The 19,316-nt window shown below is 38.8% G+C and overlaps 1 protein-coding gene across 1 annotated transcript; it reads right to left on the bottom strand.

Moving 5' to 3' along the window:
* Positions 1 to 638: 638 nt before the first annotated feature.
* ddx6 (DEAD (Asp-Glu-Ala-Asp) box helicase 6) lies at positions 639 to 17,285 on the bottom strand. The gene is made up of 14 exons (XM_068317289.1): positions 17,154 to 17,285; positions 15,823 to 16,404; positions 15,644 to 15,707; positions 15,333 to 15,437; positions 13,125 to 13,254; positions 7,608 to 7,754; positions 6,945 to 7,039; positions 6,604 to 6,726; positions 6,381 to 6,509; positions 5,155 to 5,271; positions 4,939 to 5,002; positions 4,181 to 4,282; positions 3,894 to 4,073; positions 639 to 3,611 (listed from the first exon to the last, which is right to left on the bottom strand). Exons 2-13 carry the CDS (start codon positions 16,032 to 16,034, stop codon positions 3,898 to 3,900), a joined length of 1,464 nt encoding a protein of 487 aa, XP_068173390.1. The 5' UTR covers positions 16,035 to 16,404; positions 17,154 to 17,285; the 3' UTR covers positions 639 to 3,611; positions 3,894 to 3,897.
* Positions 17,286 to 19,316: the final 2,031 nt, after the last annotated feature.

Below are 19,316 nucleotides of genomic sequence, written 5' to 3'. Positions count from 1 at the left end.
AGTATGCGGTGGAGGAGGTACAAGACAGCATCGTCAACCCCAACCTTGGCCTGATAGGCAAACTGGAGAGGGTCCATAGCACCATGCACCTGTGAACGCATGAGCTCCAGGACCAGTCGCTCTAGGGTCTTCATTACGTGGGAGGTAAGAGCGACCGGTCGGTGGTCGTTGAGCTCAGTAGGGCGTCCTTTCTTGGGTACAGGGACAATGCAGGTCTTCCACAGTGACGGGACCCTCCCCAGCCGGACTGAGGTTGAAAAATTGTTGCAGGGGGTCCCCTAGTTCCGAAGCACAGGCTCGGAGGATACATATCATATCTTCATATCTTTGTACACAAAGATATCAAGATAAATTGTAAACATTAATCTTCTAGAAAGTGGGTTCAAGTGGGAATAAATTCTATACATGGAATAAAAATCCTGGCGCCATTTTGGTTAAAGGGTGTTTTTTTTTTTAAAAAAAACCCCAAACATTTTTATAATTGTGCTTACTTGTCAATGTGATTACGGTCCGAGACTGAAATTTATCCAAGGTACTTCGAGAGCCGTCACCAGGTTACAGTACATCCTTATTGGCAGTAAGAGCAGATGGACTGGACACAGCAGTTGTCGTCAAGGCAAATAAAGGCTTCAGACACATTAAATTTCAGTGACCTTTATTTTGAACATAACTTTCTTACCCAATAATCACAATCTTTGAACTCAAGTCAACTGTAAAATTAGTCACTGAAAACTTTGCCAATTTTGATCAAATTTGTGAAATAAAAAAAAACTCACTTAAATTTGGAAACTTTTTTAAATTAGGTATAGTCCACATGAAGACTTGAGGAAAAAAAAATTCCAAATTTAAGGGCAACTTTTCAGAACATTTTATAACCATTACCGTTACTTTGGTTAATTTTTTGTTTTATAATGTTTAAAGGTTCCTCCCTCCTCCCCTAAGTTATTATACTGATGCACCTTCTTTGAAGAAATCCTCCAAGGGCTCCTCCCATCCTCCTTAACAACAGCAATGGGGATATCCTGCGTTGTCACAACCATTGAGAGGATGAAAATCAGGTGCATCAGGGCAGCAAGAACGCCAATTTAACCCCCCCAATTTTAAAAAAACCTTCAAGAAAGAGACAATTTACTTAAAGAAATTATCCAATTACAGGCAAGATGCTCTTGTCTCAGTCTTCAAGGTTAGGATGGCAGCCACTAGCAGGTAAAGCCACGTCACATCAACAAGTATCAACACAGGAAGTGATTGAAGGCAGTGGATGTGGTGATAACTGCCAGTGGGCTGACATTAAAAAAAAAACCAGACAGCTGCCTAGTGCCTGAAAGTTTGATCCCTGTTAGCTCAACGAAAGTATACTTTAAATTTTTACTTGTTTTTTCTAAAACAAATGGTCCTCCCATCCCACCCCCCCATCAAAACAGCCTAATTATATATGCAAGAAATTCGGAGACACTAGGTTGAGAAAACAGGAATTACAGTCCAAATCAATGAGAAATAAATGGCAAAATTAAATGGATCCACATTGACAACTTTTAAAAAGAATAAATTAAATGGGCAATAATAATTCTCATTGATAAGAACAGTCAAGAGAGCATCTCGCCAGAACAAAGGGGAACCTCATTTGCAACAAGGTTGTATCCGAACACAAGGTCGGACAACCTTTATGCAAATTGAGGCTATCATTATGTGTAACCCAAATCCCCAAAACAAAAACAATAAAGGGTAGAGAGTTAAATCATTAACTCTGCACCCCAAGTCATTTCTTTAACAGTCCAACGAATCATTTTGTAATCCTTAGTGCCCATTTCCCCTCCAAGACATTTATGTCAAAGTTCTGCACTGCCCTTTACTTCTCTAATTAGGCAATATGGGTGAACAAAAAGCAGTGCTGTCAATGTTACTGCGTGAACCCATCTGTTTAAGTGCAGCCCAACCTGCTACGTTTTTTTAATTCATGAGGCACCTTTTGTTAGATGGATTTACTAAGGTCAAGTCACCCCAAATAGAGAATAACTTCTTGCTAAATTTTAGGTCAGATGGTTAATTTTGATGCACTGAGCTCCAGTCTACAAGGAGAAAATATATCTACTCCCCAACAGTTGCGAAATAATGTTGCGGCATTCAAAGAGCCCGTAGATAGACGTAACAGCTTATGCCTCCCCCAGAAAACAAATTCTCTTGCCAATTCAGCTGCACTGCAGCAAGTAGTACTACATGATAGAATATTATTTCCTTTTTCTACAACATTCTCTATAAGTAGAAGTCCGAGAGAATGTCTCACAAGTTAAGGCTGGTGACAACAAAGAATTAATTTTTCCAATGCACAAGCTTAACAAAGTCATCTGTCTAGACTGAACACTGGTAGCAAAAGAATAGGGGCAATATTTAAACGATCTCAGTTTAAGTGCAGCTTTCTAGAATTGCACAGGCTTTCAAATTTGGAGGGGCTAAATTATTGTTACTGATGAAGTCTTCCTCCAAGAACATTTCATGCACATGGTCATTTAAATGTTTTAGATTCTAATAAATTCAGCAATTTCTAAAATTATAAATAAATTCACAGGCCAATAGTACAGATCAAATATACTGACAAATAAGGAAATAGTCTCCAGTGCTAGCAAGAGAGGGGGGGATAAACAGCTTTTTCAGTTTGTCAGCCAGCCTTTTGAACTTGTTTAAAACAATCTTAAAATGAAGGTATATACACAAGGTGTAAGGTGCAACCCACATGTCGGATGCACGTCTTGCAGAATTAAATATGGCCATCCATAGGAAAGTGAAACACAGGACAAAGAAAAAAAGCATTCCTACTAATCAACTCCACCGAAACAGGAATCCTCATGGCTCATGGTGTTGAGTGGCTGCTCGTACATTTTAGTGTTTTGATGCTGAAGACAGAAGGAAGTGTCTGGGTCTTTTGGAAGCAAAAGCTTCCTCATACACATCAACAAGAACTGGCAGTCTCTTGGGGAAAAAATATCCAGCATCTCAGTCCGTGGAAAATCCAAGTTCGTCCTCATTCAGTTAGACATAAGTTCAGCCAGCAAAGAGATGCAGACCATCCTCCCTCCCAAAGATCTCCATTGCCTCCAAAAGGATGAACCAACCAAAAACAGTCATGAATTCAGCTTTGTGGTCTAACATTAACTTAGTTACCATTTCTCAATTAGGTGACAATGAATGTGTGGTATGAAGTGAGTATGATGGCGGATAATGAAGAATTATTACTTTCGAAATGAGTTGAACTGCTTGTTAAGGCACTTGATATAAATTGGGTAAAACTTCCAAAACAAAGAATAGAGAGAGGAGGCTGTCGTATATCGGTCTGTTGGCGCTGGCTTTGTGTCACTGTTGGATATGTGTCATCACCATGTGCACTGATATATTTTCAACTTGGTCCCATACTTTCCTCCCAGATCTAACATCTTCAGTGTATGGTATTGCAGCACAGAGCTCTGCAGAAGGGCAAATGAGTTCATCCACAATGTGTCCATCAAAATACACATTCCTTATGGTGGCATCAAAAAATAAAGACAGAAACTGTACAAAATGAAATCCAAAACAGGGGGGTGAAAAAAGGTACAAAGGGGAATGAAGGATGGACTGATCTGTAGAGAAAGGAGAAATAAAATTAGATCAGATCAGCTAACAATTCAAGCAACAATTAGATTAGAACATAGCAACTGCAAAAAACAGTCTGGCCTGTTTAATATAAGTCTCCCTAAATTTGCAATTGACATGTACAATCTGTAAAAGTCATGAGTCGAGTAAAATAGTTTCATAAAAACCTACTGGGCCCAGGTAGACTGTCCATTCATTGTCATTCAAAGATCCAAATAACAATTGTGAAAAAAGATCCAAAAAGGGTAATGTGGCCTGTAAGTACTTACTGGCTCATGGCTTGACTTCTTCACCACTCTCACTATGGTACTCTGCCACATATAGGCTCTTGTCAATGATGCCAGGGATCGGCTTGATCTCTGTTCCAAGCTGCTCCTCGATACCTTTCAGGTTAAACCGGTCATCGTAAGTGATGAGGTTGATGGCGAGACCCAAGTGCCCGAAGCGGCCTGCATAATAAAGACAGATTTTTATTGTTTTATCACTGAAGATCTTGAGCCTATTTTTTACACAAGAGGTTGCTGATAAAAAACCACTAAAGGAAACGGGGACTTACCAGATCTACCAATGCGATGAAGGTATGTTTCTCCCAGCTTGGGAAAGTCAAAGTTGATTACAACATTCACAGCTTGAATGTCAATTCCTCTTGTGAAAAGGTCTAAGGCACAAACGAAAAATGAAAAATCAAACAGACTTTTAAGTTATTTTTTCAACCAGCCCCTAGAAACTGAAAAAAAGATTTAAACATTAACAGTTGTTTTAATCACTAACTTAAGAAGTACACATGAAAGATTGCTTTTGTCTCTACTTTGTACAGTTCTATGCAAGCGGTCACAATGCTAGCAAGACAAAAAAACTGTTTTGCATTAAAAGACTTTCTTGCCAAAAGGACTTTATTGCAACAAAGTCTTTGTGAAAGGCTTTGTCTTTGTTGGTGCAGTAAACATGGTGCAGACACTACAGGCTGTTGGGAGTGCAACATGACTAAACAGCTTGATCCTGATCAGTCATCACTTTTATACATGAACTGAAATTATTTGCAGAAAAGCATATCCAAGGATCAGAGTTAACTTTGTTTGGATACCTTTTAGTAAATTGATCACAAATAAGGCTGCGTCTCAAATTCTAACTATAGGTCCAATTGTGACTGTTTTGTAATCTACTATGAGATTTTACAAAGACAATGGCTCACTTGTGGCAAAGCAAGTCTGGAGGTAATCAGTCAATATGGTTTCTGCTCGTAAAATGATCATTTTAAGATTTGTTGTGTTTGTTAATGTAACAGATACACATGCCAGTGGCCCCACCACTCACCAGTGCAGACAAGATTCCTGCAGAGGCCATTTCTGAAGTCATGAAACACACGGTTGCGATGCTCCTGAATAGCAAGACGGAGAAAAGTGCAGTTAGATGCTACATTTATTCACAAGGAGGAATCTAAGCAACATGAAAACACAGCAGCATGTTGTGTAACGCTCGAATGGAGTGGATTTTGTGTTACAACGATGAGAAGCACTATATGGGACAAACCTGTCTCATCTTGGCATGAATGTAGAAACATGAATAACCAAGCTGGGAGATCTTCTTGGCAAGAAGTTCCACTCTCTGAGAGGAGTTGCAGAAGATTATTGACTGGTTGATCTGGAGCTGAAGAGAGAAAGCAAGGAGGAAATAAGCATGTTATAATTCTTTATGTGGACAGTTTCTAGCATTTTAGTGTCATTTAAAAACAGCACATTGCTTAAATCTTAGTTGCATTATTTCAAATTAAGATTGCATATATGGTCCAGAAAAAAAAAGTTCTGACTTTCACACTACTATTTTTTTGCATGAGCGACACTTCAGAACATCTTGACAGGTTCCCTTCCAAAGCAACAAAACTACTGTAACTTATTTACTCATACGCTGCCAGGGTTTTGTAGCAATTCATCTCTATCGGCAGACATTTACCGGCATTATCTTTCTGTTCTTGTTTAATTGCAAACTGCTTTGCTTAGAACAACACCGTGCTTGCCACAACTTCTCCATCTTCCTCTGATTCGCCCTCCTCTGGTCCGTAACTGGATCAGTCGTCATTATGCTAAATTCTATGATTAGAAGCCTGATTTTAACTGACAAGCTCCAGACTATCCCCCAGCCCTCCTAGTTGAAAACGTAACTGACGTCTATAGATGTCAATGGCAGCGAGTTCATGAATATAAAACTATGTTCAACCTCTTCATTTGACAAATATGCTTTTTTGCCGTTGCAGCTGTAGCGAATCCAGTGAGCTCCACGACAGCTCTCTGGGGTTGAGAAGCTACAGTGAAAGGGATTTGAAGCTCAATATTTTTTCACGTCCGAAACACTTTACTCCCCAAATGTCCACGACACATGCAATGGATCTCTCATCCAAAAACAGTACTGCTGCCACCTAGAGGGAATGAGTTTATCACTACACTAGTGTAGAAGTATGATACTGACAGGGGAGCTACACCAAATCGTCCCCTCAGCCCTTTTATTTCCTTCTAATTGTCAAAACAAGTTTTATTTTTTATTTTCAAATGATCAACTTTTAATCCACTACAGGTTTTATGATTTCCCTGCAGCATAATTAAGCTTCTTCCCGTTTTCATTGCCACATCTAGTAAAGCACTCATTTTAAAATAAAAATGAGCTTTACCATACATTCTGAGACGGTTAAACTGAAAATCTCATGCTACTGCCAACTTCTCAAAATACGTCACTATCAGAAAGTGCAGAGTAGCAACACTTACCCTGGAAAACAAAGTGTTAAGGCAATGGACTTTTTGCCTTTCAGTTACATATGCATAATACTGAGTCACACCCTTCAGTGTAAGCTCCTCCATCAGATTGATTTCATATGGTTTTTGTAGATGTGCTGTCTAAAAAGCAAGAAGAGTAAGAAAACAAGTTTATCAAGTTGTGCAACAAATGAGGACTTGTATTTTTATCACAATAATCAAGCGAGACGTTTACCATGAACTTCTGCACACTGAGTGGGAAGGTTGCAGAATAAAGCAAAATCTGCCTCTGTTTAGCCAGGAAGCCCAGTATCTCTTCCATCATAACCACAAAGTCCTGAGACAGGAGTTTGTCAGCCTGTTGGCAGAGGGTCATGTGAGGAAAGAAATTGAAAAGCTTTTCCACCAGTAATTCACACTCTTAAATGACTTTCAGTAAGGTTAAATGCATCAATACAGGACACTCCATTCTATTCCATTCAGTGAGTTTAGAATACCATATATTGTCAGTAATTTTTATAATCGGAAAATTAAAATATGCATAAGTCAAATGAAATAGTTATAAAAATTACTTACTTCATCCAAAACAATCATCTGCACTTGGTTGACTTTGGCAACTCCTTTCTTGATGAGGTCTAGAATTCTCCCAGGTGTGGCAATGATCACATGGACTGTTAATTTAAGCATTGCGAAAAATTTCAATACCAGATATGCACTTGATAATACAGTAGTAGTGTCATCACTTGCCTGATTATTTAAATCGCAAAACTTTTACAATTTAGCTAAATGTTTCAGCAAAAACAAAACAGTCCATTGTAAGCAAGAGACGTGGATGTTTGAGGTATGCAATAATTGGGCGTAATCTTTTTCTAGAATTTCGTTGACAATTAGACAATTTTCTGAATCCTTCAAAATGTGCTAATAAAACCAACACTCGTCCAGCTCACTCTTGCTTATATAATTTTTTACGAACTAACAATAAAAATGGAGCAATGTTCTGGGTCAATATATTAGATGGGTATCAATAATTCTCTGGACTATCCGACAACTACTTCTACCATCTGTTAACCCAATTTCTTTGCAGTGTGGTTACTATTTTTACCTAGCACATGCTGCATACAGTGTAAACATGCATGTGCTTTATTCCATACTTTTTTAAAGTCTATAGCTCTTGCAAGTATTGTCATTCAGATATATCGTAGAACATCAAGAGGAAGGATTTGTGTAAACTGAACTTACCTGTTTCATCAAGTCTCATGATGTCATCACGTAGGTTAGTTCCACCTGTGGTTGCCATTACCTTCACTCCACCCATGTGTTTGCTGACCTGAATACATATTTGGCTTACTTGCAGGGCCAGTTCTCTGGTGGGGACTATAACCACAGCTGTAAAACAGAAGCAAATTATTAACCAACTTTTTGATGGACCTTAAAACAAATCTTTATAAACCAATAAATCACTTATGCATTTAGAGGTCCTGTGTGGAACATAACAGGCAGGTTAAGTGTTGTATGTGGCAGTTTTCAAAAATGCTGAAATGCTGTGTAGAAAACAAATGTATAGTGATTTACAACGTTTCAATCATTAATGAATTCAGGTTTTGAAAATCATCTCTTAATTTAAAATTTGATGCCATCAACACATTTTCAGTTGGGACAGGATCATATATCTTAACACTAACCATTTCAGAAATGAGACCAATTGTTTAGGTTAAAGTTCATTCATGTTCATTTTGAACCTTCTTTTCTAAAGCAGGATTTCAGCTGCTTGAGCATTTCCAGTCTACTTTGCCACATTTTTCCAATTCACTGTTCAAACATTTTCATCAAAAGGCAAGCTGGGACTACAGGCAGGTCCATTGAGCACCTGGAATTGTACTACGGAGTTATGCTGGTGTAATGCAGAAAGGGAGTATAGAAAGCATTGTCTAGCTGAAATAAACCAGGTCTCCACCCAATATTAATAAATGGAATCTGCATTAAATGACTCTTAGTAAATTCCACATTACCATAATTAGGGGTACATATATTCACCAAATTAGGCGTTAATAGAGCACACCACGATTAAATATCTACCATTCTTATCAGCTATAACCTCAATATGAGAAAAGTGTACATTTTTGTTGATTAAGATGGCAGCATCTCTATCCCTGGAATCAAAATTAGAATGAAAATAAAGGTGAGCCCAAGGGGGTTTTACTCCAAGTTGGTCCTTAACATGCAGGCGAGTCTCCTGAAGGAAAAACTACATCTACCTTCAATTGTTTTAAGTGACCTGAAGAAAAACTACATCTACCTTCAATTGTTTTAAGTGAGAGAACACTCTAGCTCGCTTTTACAGGGCTATACATTCCTTTCATATACCAGCTCAGGAATCTCAAGGATAAATCATTTTTAACATAATCACACATACCATACGTCAAGAAAAATAAAGAAGAACCATTGTAATGATAAACAGAAATACAGCATGCAGTATATGTTTACATTAAAAAAAAGGGCCACAGCTAACCATGATAATCTTTGAGCAACCACCATGTAATCACATAACTTAAACATTAACCAATTTAAATCAAAACAGATAAATAGGAAAACAAAACAAAAAAAACAAAATCAAACATTCACACAAATATCAACCCCTCCCTCCCCTCTCCCAGTCCCTAAATCTCACTCCCCAATCGGGAGGAATTGCAGGAAAAGTTATCTTCTGAGCACATGATCCAGTGTTTTTAACCAACTCTTATCAAAAAAACACACTCGCCACAGGTCAGCAATGCATTAGCCAAACATAAAACTTAGACAACAGCGCTCAGGCACCTCTGTAACCTTTATTCTCATTAAACAAAGTCGTTGGCAGCCGGCAAAATGTAGCCAATTGAAAAAAAAAAAAAAACACCAAAAAATTACCAAACTAGGGATCCCACACCTTGGTTAAGTAACAAAAATTTTAGTCCCATAGAAAATCAAAAGCATGTGGAGGTCGTTTAGTTCTAGAAACTAGTTTGCAAGCTAACAATGTGGCAGTTTTCAAAAATGCTGAAATGTTGTGTAGAAAACACAAATGCATAGTGATTTACAACGTTAGCAAGCTAACAAAAAATTGAATCTGTAAAAGGGCTTGTTGCTGAAGAGATCCAACGTGCCAGCACCATAGGCTCAACACAGTCAACAGTAAATAGCATAAGTAGACTTCACATAAAAGACGATCTTTCTCAAATTTAGAGGGACCAAGATTAATTCCTCGTGAAGGAAATTTACTGTCATACCAGCTCTGCGAATCCATAGGCGAATTGAAATGGTTTGTCATTACCATGGTCGATGCATAGTTTTGCAGGACAACGAGGGGGGAAGTGCACACCTTTCTCCTTCAGACACCGCCTCACATTAGTGAAAGCAGCACTCTTCTTGGCAACGCTGGCGTTGAAATCCGGGAAAATGTAAACATTTCACCCGTCAAGAATGAGCTGCTTCTTGTTGACGATCCCCCAGCTCCAGGCTCGGTCCTCGTCCTGATGGTAATGGAACCGAACGATGAAAACCCTCGGCTTTAGCCTTTGGCGTTGGGGTTCAATGGTTTAGGGCCAATGCGATGAGCAAGGTCCAGAAGCGGTGGCGACCGGAACACATCTGTCCCAAGTACATCCACAAAAAAGTTGGACATATATGCTACTGGATCAGTTTCCTCTGCCCCCTCAGGTATGCCAATGATTCGAAGATTCCAGCGGTGGGAGCGGGCTTCGAAATCTTCCATTTTATCCATAAGTTGTTTGTTGGCCGCAGAAAGATGTTCAATTTCTTTTTCTAGAAACACAACCCGGTCACTTTATGAGGACAGGTGTTGCTCCAAATCAATGATACGAAATCTTAAAAGTCAATCTTTGCTGTAAATTCTTCAATCGCGACAGCAATGAGTACAAAAGCAGTGTCAATCGTCCGTTTCAGTTCGCTAATAGTAGAGGTTAGGTCGGACATCAAAACAGAATGCAGATTGTCCAAATCCGCAGGTAGTAGGTGTAAAAGTGAAAGTGCTAGCATGGTCCGCGTTCTTATTCATAGCAGGCAAAGTTGTGGTGACAAGTCGTTGCCGAAGTTGCTTCTCCATTCAAATAGCAACAAACAGCTATGCAATTTCGAAAATAACAATAAGGGTTTGCATCAGCATGGATGAAAAGAGTAAAAATTGAAAATTGTTTGCAACACCTGGGAGCTCGCTACACCTGCGTCCTGCAGTGTCACATGCTCACCTTGATGTGAGCATGTTTTTATGCATCTACTAAATCTGTTTTATTTGTTGCCTCAGAGAACATTGAGCTGTTAGATCACTTTTCACTGGAAACAGGATGCCAGAACATTTTATGGGCTGAAAGAAGATCAAGCAGTTCAACTCATTCCTTCCAACAGTCAAGACAGTCAGCTTGAAGAGAGTGACAGTGAGAAGGTCAGTCGGAGTGTGTATGTGTCTGTATTTGAGTGTGAAGAGAAATATAGCATGTGACCAATATGACTGTCATTTGTCTATGTGATGGTCTATCTAATCATAACTGTGGAAAAAGAGGCAAACGATGAACTAGAGGAAGATGTTAAACACTCACCCCAGTGAAGAACACCCCATATTTTAACAGATTACCCAGTATGGTGGGGTAACTTGACAAGATTGGATGATTACCATCTTTCACTTTGACTACCTCAAGTAATTCATTTAAAAACATTCTTTCTAGAATTAGCTGTAGAAAGATAAAATCTATATGCTTTATGTGACCCAAATAAGCTCCTAAATCTCACAACTAAACTGGAGCAGTTCCTGGTACTGTGTACTGTACGTTATTACATAGACTACCAAGTACCAACATGTGAAACAAAGCTGGCAGATTCACCCATTTCAAACCCACCAGTAACTGCTTCCTGAGGCTCCATACATATTAGTGTGCTTTGTAATTATAAAAAATTAATCGCTACATCTTTTATGGTTAATGTTTGTTAGGGTTAGCTACATAAAACAAGCTCTGGAAATTAAGACCATTGCAAAACTTTCAGTTCATTTGGTTTTACTTTTTAAAAGGTATGTTTGACAAAAATTAAGTTTTGTTTTACTTTCTTTTAACTTGGCTTTCATAAAACAGTTTTTGGTGGAATGACAGATTTTAAATAACACTCTCCACTGGTGTTTCACTTTGCTGTCGGGTGATTGTATGCCACTCATGGTGCAAAAATTCAAGCAAATCAGCTTTGTTTGATGACTTGTGACCATTTATCTTCCTCTTGATCACATTCCAGAGATTCTCCCTGGGGTGCAAGTGTGTCGATTGTCAAAGCAGAAGCATATTTTCCTTCCGGATAAAATTGTGTCTTAAAATCCTTCCCATTCTAGCAATGTTGAAGTCCCTTCCTTCAGACCAACACCCATCCTCCAAACATTAGTGTGTGGGAGACACGGTCGCTTGTGGTCCTTTCCAGTTCTCCATCTAACCATCCAACGACTAGGTGTTGACAGTTGTCGAAAATTTGACTTATCAGAGAAGATGACCTTACTCCAGTCCCCTACCATCTAATCCTTGTTGTGTTTGCAAGCCTCAGCTTGGCTTTTCCTCTCTTTGCATCAATGAAGGGCTTTTTTCCAACTTCATACAACTTCAGCCCTGTCCTTCAGGGAAAAAAGTCATGCACTTCACCCCAGCTGCAATTTGCTATTCATTCTGTAGGTCATGTGACGTCATCCTACGGTTGTTGAGTGACATTCAAATGAGTACGCGATCATTGTGGTATCATTTTCACTCTGTCTGTAGCTTTGTGTTCCCCAGTGTCTGCTGCATTATCTTGCTCTTATGAACAGCAGTTTAAAATTAAAGTTGTAAAGAGCATGCTCTTAATTTCCCTTCGGGGATTACTACAATATACTAAATTAAAAAAATAAAGAAAAAGCAGCTGCTTTATCAGTCAGTAAAGCCTGAAATGAACTCTTTATTTCCTCACTCAAAACTAGCTCTTTTGATAAGATAATTGCTTTTGATTCCAATAAATTTTGAGGTATTACTAGCACTACTAGAGTTGACCATCCAGATGGTCCCATTGCAGAAGAGTGATGCAGTGACTTTTATACTTGTCCTTGGTAAGTAAGATTTGATTCAGGTGATCACAGATATTTGAATGGAATGACTACGATGCATGTAGAGATGCTGATTGAAGAAAAAACTGGAGTTGGTTTTTTTTAACAACTGTGTACTGTATTCCTTGTTTGATCATCATCTGACCTTTTATGGTTAATGATTGTTAAAATAAAACTTGCTCCAAAATATTGTTTAATTTTGATTACGTACTCTTATCAGGGACCACCAAGCACCCAAAAAATGGGGTTGAATATTTTTCCCCTGCTAAAACAATTTATGTAATATTCAGCATTAACAACAATGCCTCTATGAATGCACAGGTTACTTATGACTTGTCCTTGTATGCCCCCCCAATACCATAACAAATGCAAGCTGTGAATGATAAGTTGGATGGGTACACTTTTCATTCACCTGACCGACATGGCATCCATTATTTCCAAGGATAATTTCAAGTTTTGACTCGGGGCAGTTGTCTAGTCCGCCTCTGTTTATCTTAAAATAGTTCCGTCCAGTGGATCTGATTCATGTACGCTTGTATCTTTGCATGACAGTTACAACTTACATTTAGTGCCAGAAGTTTCTAATCCTCCAGAAGATTTTGACAATACAGTGCAAAATGTGAGGTCACTCCCAGCAAATGACATAAAATGATTACCTTGTATGCAGTCCCTCTTCAGGTCAATACGTTCAAGTAAGGGAATGAGGTAGGCTCCACTCTTTCCCGTGCCATTCTTGGCTCTGGCCAAGATATCCCTTCCTGACAGTGCAATGGGAATGCTTTCCTCCTGAACAAAAAGTAGCGACAAATTAACATTTGAGTCTACATGCTAAACATGATTACAGGTCTCTCGAAATATAATTCTTTTTCCTGGATTGTCTAGGTGAATACCATACACAAATGGTCTGGCAGGCCAACTGGTGAACCAGTAAATAGGTAATGGGCACCCTTTGATGTGCTTGGAGAGGGTGGGGAATTCATGTTGTCAAACCCATCGCACAAACTTCTGAAAACGTTACTTGGAAATACAATCTTTCTAAATGTCAAGTAAACCAAGAATAACCCAAGAAACTACTTCCTCATGGCAGAGGACTTTTGACAACAAAACCCGGACCTTCACAAAATCAGTAAAGTGATTTTAATGTGGCAGATGACAAAGTCTACACACTACCCAAACAGATTATTCTTAAAATTATTTTTGGGGTTCTACACTGTGTGTTTTAAAGGGATGAAGGGTTGCTGGAAGTGAAATGGAAACAATTTTGGTACAAGAAAATGTTCATATAAATGAAAAGTCAAAAGTCAATGGAGGGGTACATGGTTCTAGTTATTGGTAGTAAATATATGTACATAGGTAGTAAAACATTACAAGACACTTAATAATATTTAACGTAATTAAAATATACCAAAGAAAATTAATTCACTCTTTGCTGCAGCCATGATTTTTATAATTAGGTAGTATAGTGAAGCTCATAGCCGAGCTGACCCTGTATAACAGAGGGCTTGCACTAGGAGGTAGTGTGACTAAGCCATTGTGGCTCAGTGTAAAATAATTGAGTAAGCCACAAAAAGCCAGATTCTGTGTCCAAGACAGCACCACAGCGGGGGGGGGCACCCCCCCCCCCCACAGGGGCGGTCCCTCGGGAAATTTTTTAGAAAATGGGTTTTTTTTTTCCTGCATTCTGGTGCATTCCGAAGGCAAAATCTTCTGTTCAGTTTACCTACAAAATTACACTAAAGTCAACAGTTCAAGCTTAACTATATTTCTATCCTACCTTATGCAGGTATAAATGTGATATTCAACAATTGAAAACTTGCATTCACTATGTGAAGACAGTCATACAAAATATTACTCAATGTTTACTTGTAAGTTTTACTTGGACTAGAAGACATTTCAACTTTGACATGGAGCAGTGGTTCTTAACCTGGGTTCGATCGAACCCTAGGGGTTTGGTGAGTCGCTCTCAGGGGTTCGGCAGAGACTGAGGTCAAGCCAAAACACCCGACATGATGCGTTTTTGCCGAACAAACACAAATTACTGTGTACGTTTCATGTGAGTTCATGCACTGTCTTGGTTTTGTTCTTTGAAAAAGGTGACATTAATGCACAATTAATTAAATACACAAGTAAAACATATACTTATGTCTTAAATTTGAAAATAACAAAAAATGTATTTACTAAAGAAGGGTTCGGTGAGTGAGCATAAGAAACCGGCAGGGTTGGGTACCTCCAACAAGGTTAAGAACCACTGACCTGGACACTTTGATTTTAATAAATGTGATTCTTGGTATTATTTAATGTTTACTTGTAAGTTTTACTTAGACTAGAAGACATTTTAACTTAATATTAACCTAATATTTTTTTCTCAATATGATTTTGTGTGTGTGTGAGGGGGGTATCCTGCCGTAAATCCCACCACCACCACTGGTATGCCCAGCAGAGGGAGTTACTAGGGAGGGAGTTAGCGGAGGCCAGTGGGCTAGAAAGGGTTCCGTACACCTGATTTAAAACACCAAGCTCTGGGAGAGGAAATCATATCCTTCTGCCATCAACCTGTACTTGTTAGGAACATCATGTTGATCCACTGCAGCAGAACAGTCCAGTTGCAGCGGCTCAGGGCTAACCCTCGTCCCTATCAATGCAATTTTGTTGTCTATGGCACTAATAAAGCCTCTTTCTTAAATGAAGTTTATTGTCAATTTAAGTTAATCAAGATAAACAAGCTGGAAGGTGTCCACTCGTGTTTTTGTTAAGCAAAAAAAGTGACATTTTGTGTTTCATTTCGTTGTCATAGTAAACACTGCACATTTCCCAAATTCAACTTGTAAACATCTCAGTTGAAACCAAGTTATGTCAGAATGTACCTGGATTGGAGATGGCTTTTCCCAGCCCATCTCAAATATTCCCATAAGCAGCTCCCTCTTTAGGCAGTAATCTTCAAACTCATTGCCCTTTGTTGCAGTCACATCCTGTAATAATACATATGTATTTGGCAAACATTTGAAAAAAATAATTGGTTACACGGATAGATTTGAGTTCAAAGGGATGAAAGGGTAGAATTCACAAAGACAAACTATATAAGAAAGTGTTTGCTTCAAAGTGACAATGGCTTTTTTTATTTTTTATACTACTAAACTGAGGAAGTTTCTGCACAAAAGAAATATACTGTACCAACCGAAGTTTTCATCCTCATGTCTTTTGGGGGCAATTTCAAATTTTTCTTCCAGTCATCTCCAGGCCTGTGAAATATTACTGTCATTACATATCATAACAGAAGGATTAACACAAATAATCGTGCGAATATAAAAAAAAATACATCAAGTCCAAATTCATGCATATCTACAATCAAATTACTTGATGACAGCATTGGTTGTTGGAGCCGACTGGGAACTTCCATTGTTGATTGCGCTTTTCATCTGGTTAAGCTGATGCTGTTGAGAACCTCCGCCGCCGCCACCACCACCACCACCACCTGGTGCTCCAGCAGGCTTCACAGAGCCTCTCAGTTGTCCATTCTGGTTGGACAAGCCCAAAATAACTGGGTTCTCTGTCCTGGTTGTACTCATCTTCAGGTTGTCTGAGCTTTCTGTTGTAGGAGCAATAAAACCTCTGATGGGGGACAGTCCAACCCTTTGGGACCACTCAAAACTTGAGAGTGTCCTTCCCTCTTGAGACTAAATTTTCCAAATCTCTTGTATAAGCAGGTTCCTTTGTGTAAAAAAAAAAAAAGAAAAACAACTCCTCTATATTTTTTAGAAGACTTAGGAGCATTGAATTCTTTAATAAATTAGGGCTTGTAGATACAATCTACCATTATTATTTGGAAAAGCATACACCTGGAAAGCTGAGCTAGTTTTCCAGTGTTAGCAGACTGTCTCCGCGGCCACCTTGTGCAGCAAAAACTAGGTGCCGCGTCCTTTCGTCGTATTTCCAACCCTGAAAACACAAAACAAAAATGTTAGAAGCTGTATTCAGTGCAAAAAAATAACAGTTTAATGCCAATTCACAAGTAAAATGTAGCATTGTGAAGGTCGAAAACCCACGATGTCAATTATTCAATGCGTTGACGTTAGACAACTGGCTCGGCGTAAAAGTTAGCCGACATAGATGTGGGTGACAAGTTAGTTAGTTGACGCTTGCTAACAACGTAGAAAGTCATTATGTGCCTCTTCAAACTAGTCAAAACGAGTCAATCCAGAGTCTATAATCTCATAGGTCTCATAGAAAAACACAAATACAAGACAGCGCGTTGGCATTTTAAAATACTTTAATCAATTTAACCGAAAGGAACGGAGCTAACTTAGCCACTGTTAGCCACCGACGTCTGCTTCACTAGCACATGAACATTTAGCTTTATGACTATTTGTGCCGTTTCAGTAATCAACATTGTGATACCGGATTCTGCATAATTTACTCCATTCTGTGTCAATAATTCAACTGATTAACCCACCCTAATGTTACCTTACAAGAAACATTAAGTTAATCAAAATAAATGTTTATTAACTGACATTAGCTTAGCCGAAGGGGCTGCCGAGCTAGCGCTACTAGCAAGCTAATATAAAATGGCTAACATTGGCGAGATAAGAGTTTTCGGTATTAGTAGTAGTCGCAACAAAACAATGAAGCATCTGGTTAACAATACAAGCTAGCGCTGAATAGTAATAATAAGATGCATCTGACTTTACCTTGGATAGATAAAACGGATTCTCTGTGCGGTGTAAAATGTAGCGTTACTCAATTTGAGCTGACTACGAAAAAGTCTCGTCAACCAACCGATCAAGATGGCTTCCACTCGTATTTCAACCCGCCTCTCCGACGAATCAGCTGCTCCCATCTCAAATCGAGGCTTTAATGTCAGTATCCGCTCAAAATGTCTAATTATTGCGAAAAATATGATAATATTGTATGCATTACAATCATTTAAATAACTTCAATTATTTTTAACAAAGACTAATATTCATCCGCTTCGATGTGCTTATCAGTATGGTTTTGTGTATCGGAACTTACCGTTGTGTTAATCTACCACAACAGTCCCCAAATTGGATTTATGGCTCTTAAATTTTTTTAAACAAAATTATCACGCAATAAAATTCAGGATATTTGTATTTGTAATATTTTACCATGATTCTCATTATCAATGAATGAGCCAAATATTTTCACAATCAGTGGATCATCTACCTCGAGGGAATTCAAATATGTGGACATTTCTTAGCACAATTAGTGACATCTTGCAATTTCTTTTGCATGAATATTAAAGGCCCCTATTTATTTTAACATAGCAGCCAAAGAAAGAACCAAATTCTTACATCACAGTAAGTTAAACCTGCCACGGTCAGTGATGACGCACTGTGATGACGCACCGTTACATCCTCACCGTGTGGTGTGCCCAGACTGCTGGGACAAAGGCAGACCGTTGCGTTCAGGTGTCCGTTCATCTGAGGTGATTGTCACCTGCTGTCCCATAAAGGCTTCTCGCATCTCCGGGATCTCTTCGATGTGTTCCATCTTCCTGACCCTCTTTTCTAAGTACGGGTAGATTCGAATGTAACTTTTCAGATTTAGTCATCTTTTTGCGCATCCTCACAAAACTTTAGTTTTGGCAAGAAAATATTTGGCAAGATAGGGTTTTCTAGTTTCAGAACACCAATTTTTTTTAAAAAAAGTGTCATGGCAGATTTAAATGTAATTATTCATCACATCTGTGAATCAGTTAACCTTTGTTAAACCAGGGCATTCCTTAACTCTCATGCATATTTACACATGAAAGCTTCCCTGTCCAACTGTACTTTATTCTTTTGCCCATGGAGCAACTCATCCAGAACTGGTGGTATTAAGGAGCTTAGACTCCTCAGATGGTTACACCGTCCAAATTACATGGAGAACAAAGTAGCTACCGTACCAAAATAGATTAGAGTTTCTCTGACCACTGTCTCTAGATCAGTGGTTCTTAACCTTGTTGGAGGTACAGAACTCTGCCGGTTTCATATGCTCACTCACCGAACCCAGTAGTACTAAAAAAAAAATTCTCAAATTTAAGACATATATTTTTTACTGGTGTAATTAATGAATTGTGCATTAGTGTCACCTTTTTCAAAGAACAAAACCAAGACAGTGTATGAACTCACATGAAATGACCTACGTACAAATCAGTGTGACTTCTGCTGTTGTTACTGAGAGACCAGTTCAGATATGTGTGGCTTCACCTTGGCAAGTGCTACTCTGATGTCATTTTCACAGCAAAGTCTGTTACTTTTGTTTTCCATGCAGTTTAAGGAAGTGTTCCTTTATTTTTGCCAGTGCCAGACTAGAGTTGCTCAACTTAACATTGCAAATCATGCAGAACACTAACTCCAATCATGTTCCGTTATACAGTACCACTTTCTTTTTTTGCTCAACATAGTTACTATGAATTAAAATATTAAGAAAGCATTCAGATGACGTACCATATCGACTACTGAGTGCGCAAAATCCTCTGTAGCACAGGTAGGCTAATCAATGTAGCGTGATCACCTGCAGCCAGTGATGGCTAAGGGGGGGCACGATGTGTCAAACGTACACAGTGATTCGTGTATGTGTCTGGTGTTTTGTCTTGACCTCCGTCTACGCCGAACCCCTGAGACCGACTCACTGAGCCCCTAGGGTTCGATCGAACCCAGGTTAAGAACCACTGCTCTAGACTCTAAGTATCCCCAAGATATAAATTACACTACACTGCATTCAGGGTGCAATTGACCACACAACTTTGCACTAAAATACAATAGTACTGAGACAGTTTGAAACTCATGGTATGACTGAGTGACCATGACAAACTAACCCCATAAAATATATAAAACATGTATCTAAATAAA

The sequence above is a fragment of the Antennarius striatus genome, chromosome 6 (genome assembly GCF_040054535.1).
Source record: "Antennarius striatus isolate MH-2024 chromosome 6, ASM4005453v1, whole genome shotgun sequence".
Taxonomy (NCBI): Eukaryota; Metazoa; Chordata; class Actinopteri; order Lophiiformes; family Antennariidae; genus Antennarius; species Antennarius striatus.
Note: the sequence above shows the minus strand (reverse complement) of the source record. Positions and strands in the feature narration are given on the sequence as shown.

What these genes read in the sequence shown, in the direction of transcription:
- ddx6 (XM_068317289.1), bottom strand. Translation starts at nt 16,034, where the DNA reads ATGAGTACAACCAGGACAGAGAACCCAGTTATTTTGGGCTTGTCCAAC. An exon ending in ACAACCAATGCTGTCATCAA is followed by an intron (nt 15,708 to 15,822) that starts GTAATTTGATTG and finishes AATATTTCACAG; the next exon opens with GCCTGGAGATGACTGGAAGA. An exon ending in CATGAGACTTGATGAAACAG is followed by an intron (nt 7,040 to 7,607) that starts GTAAGTTCAGTT and finishes TTAAATTAACAG; the next exon opens with TCCATGTGATCATTGCCACA.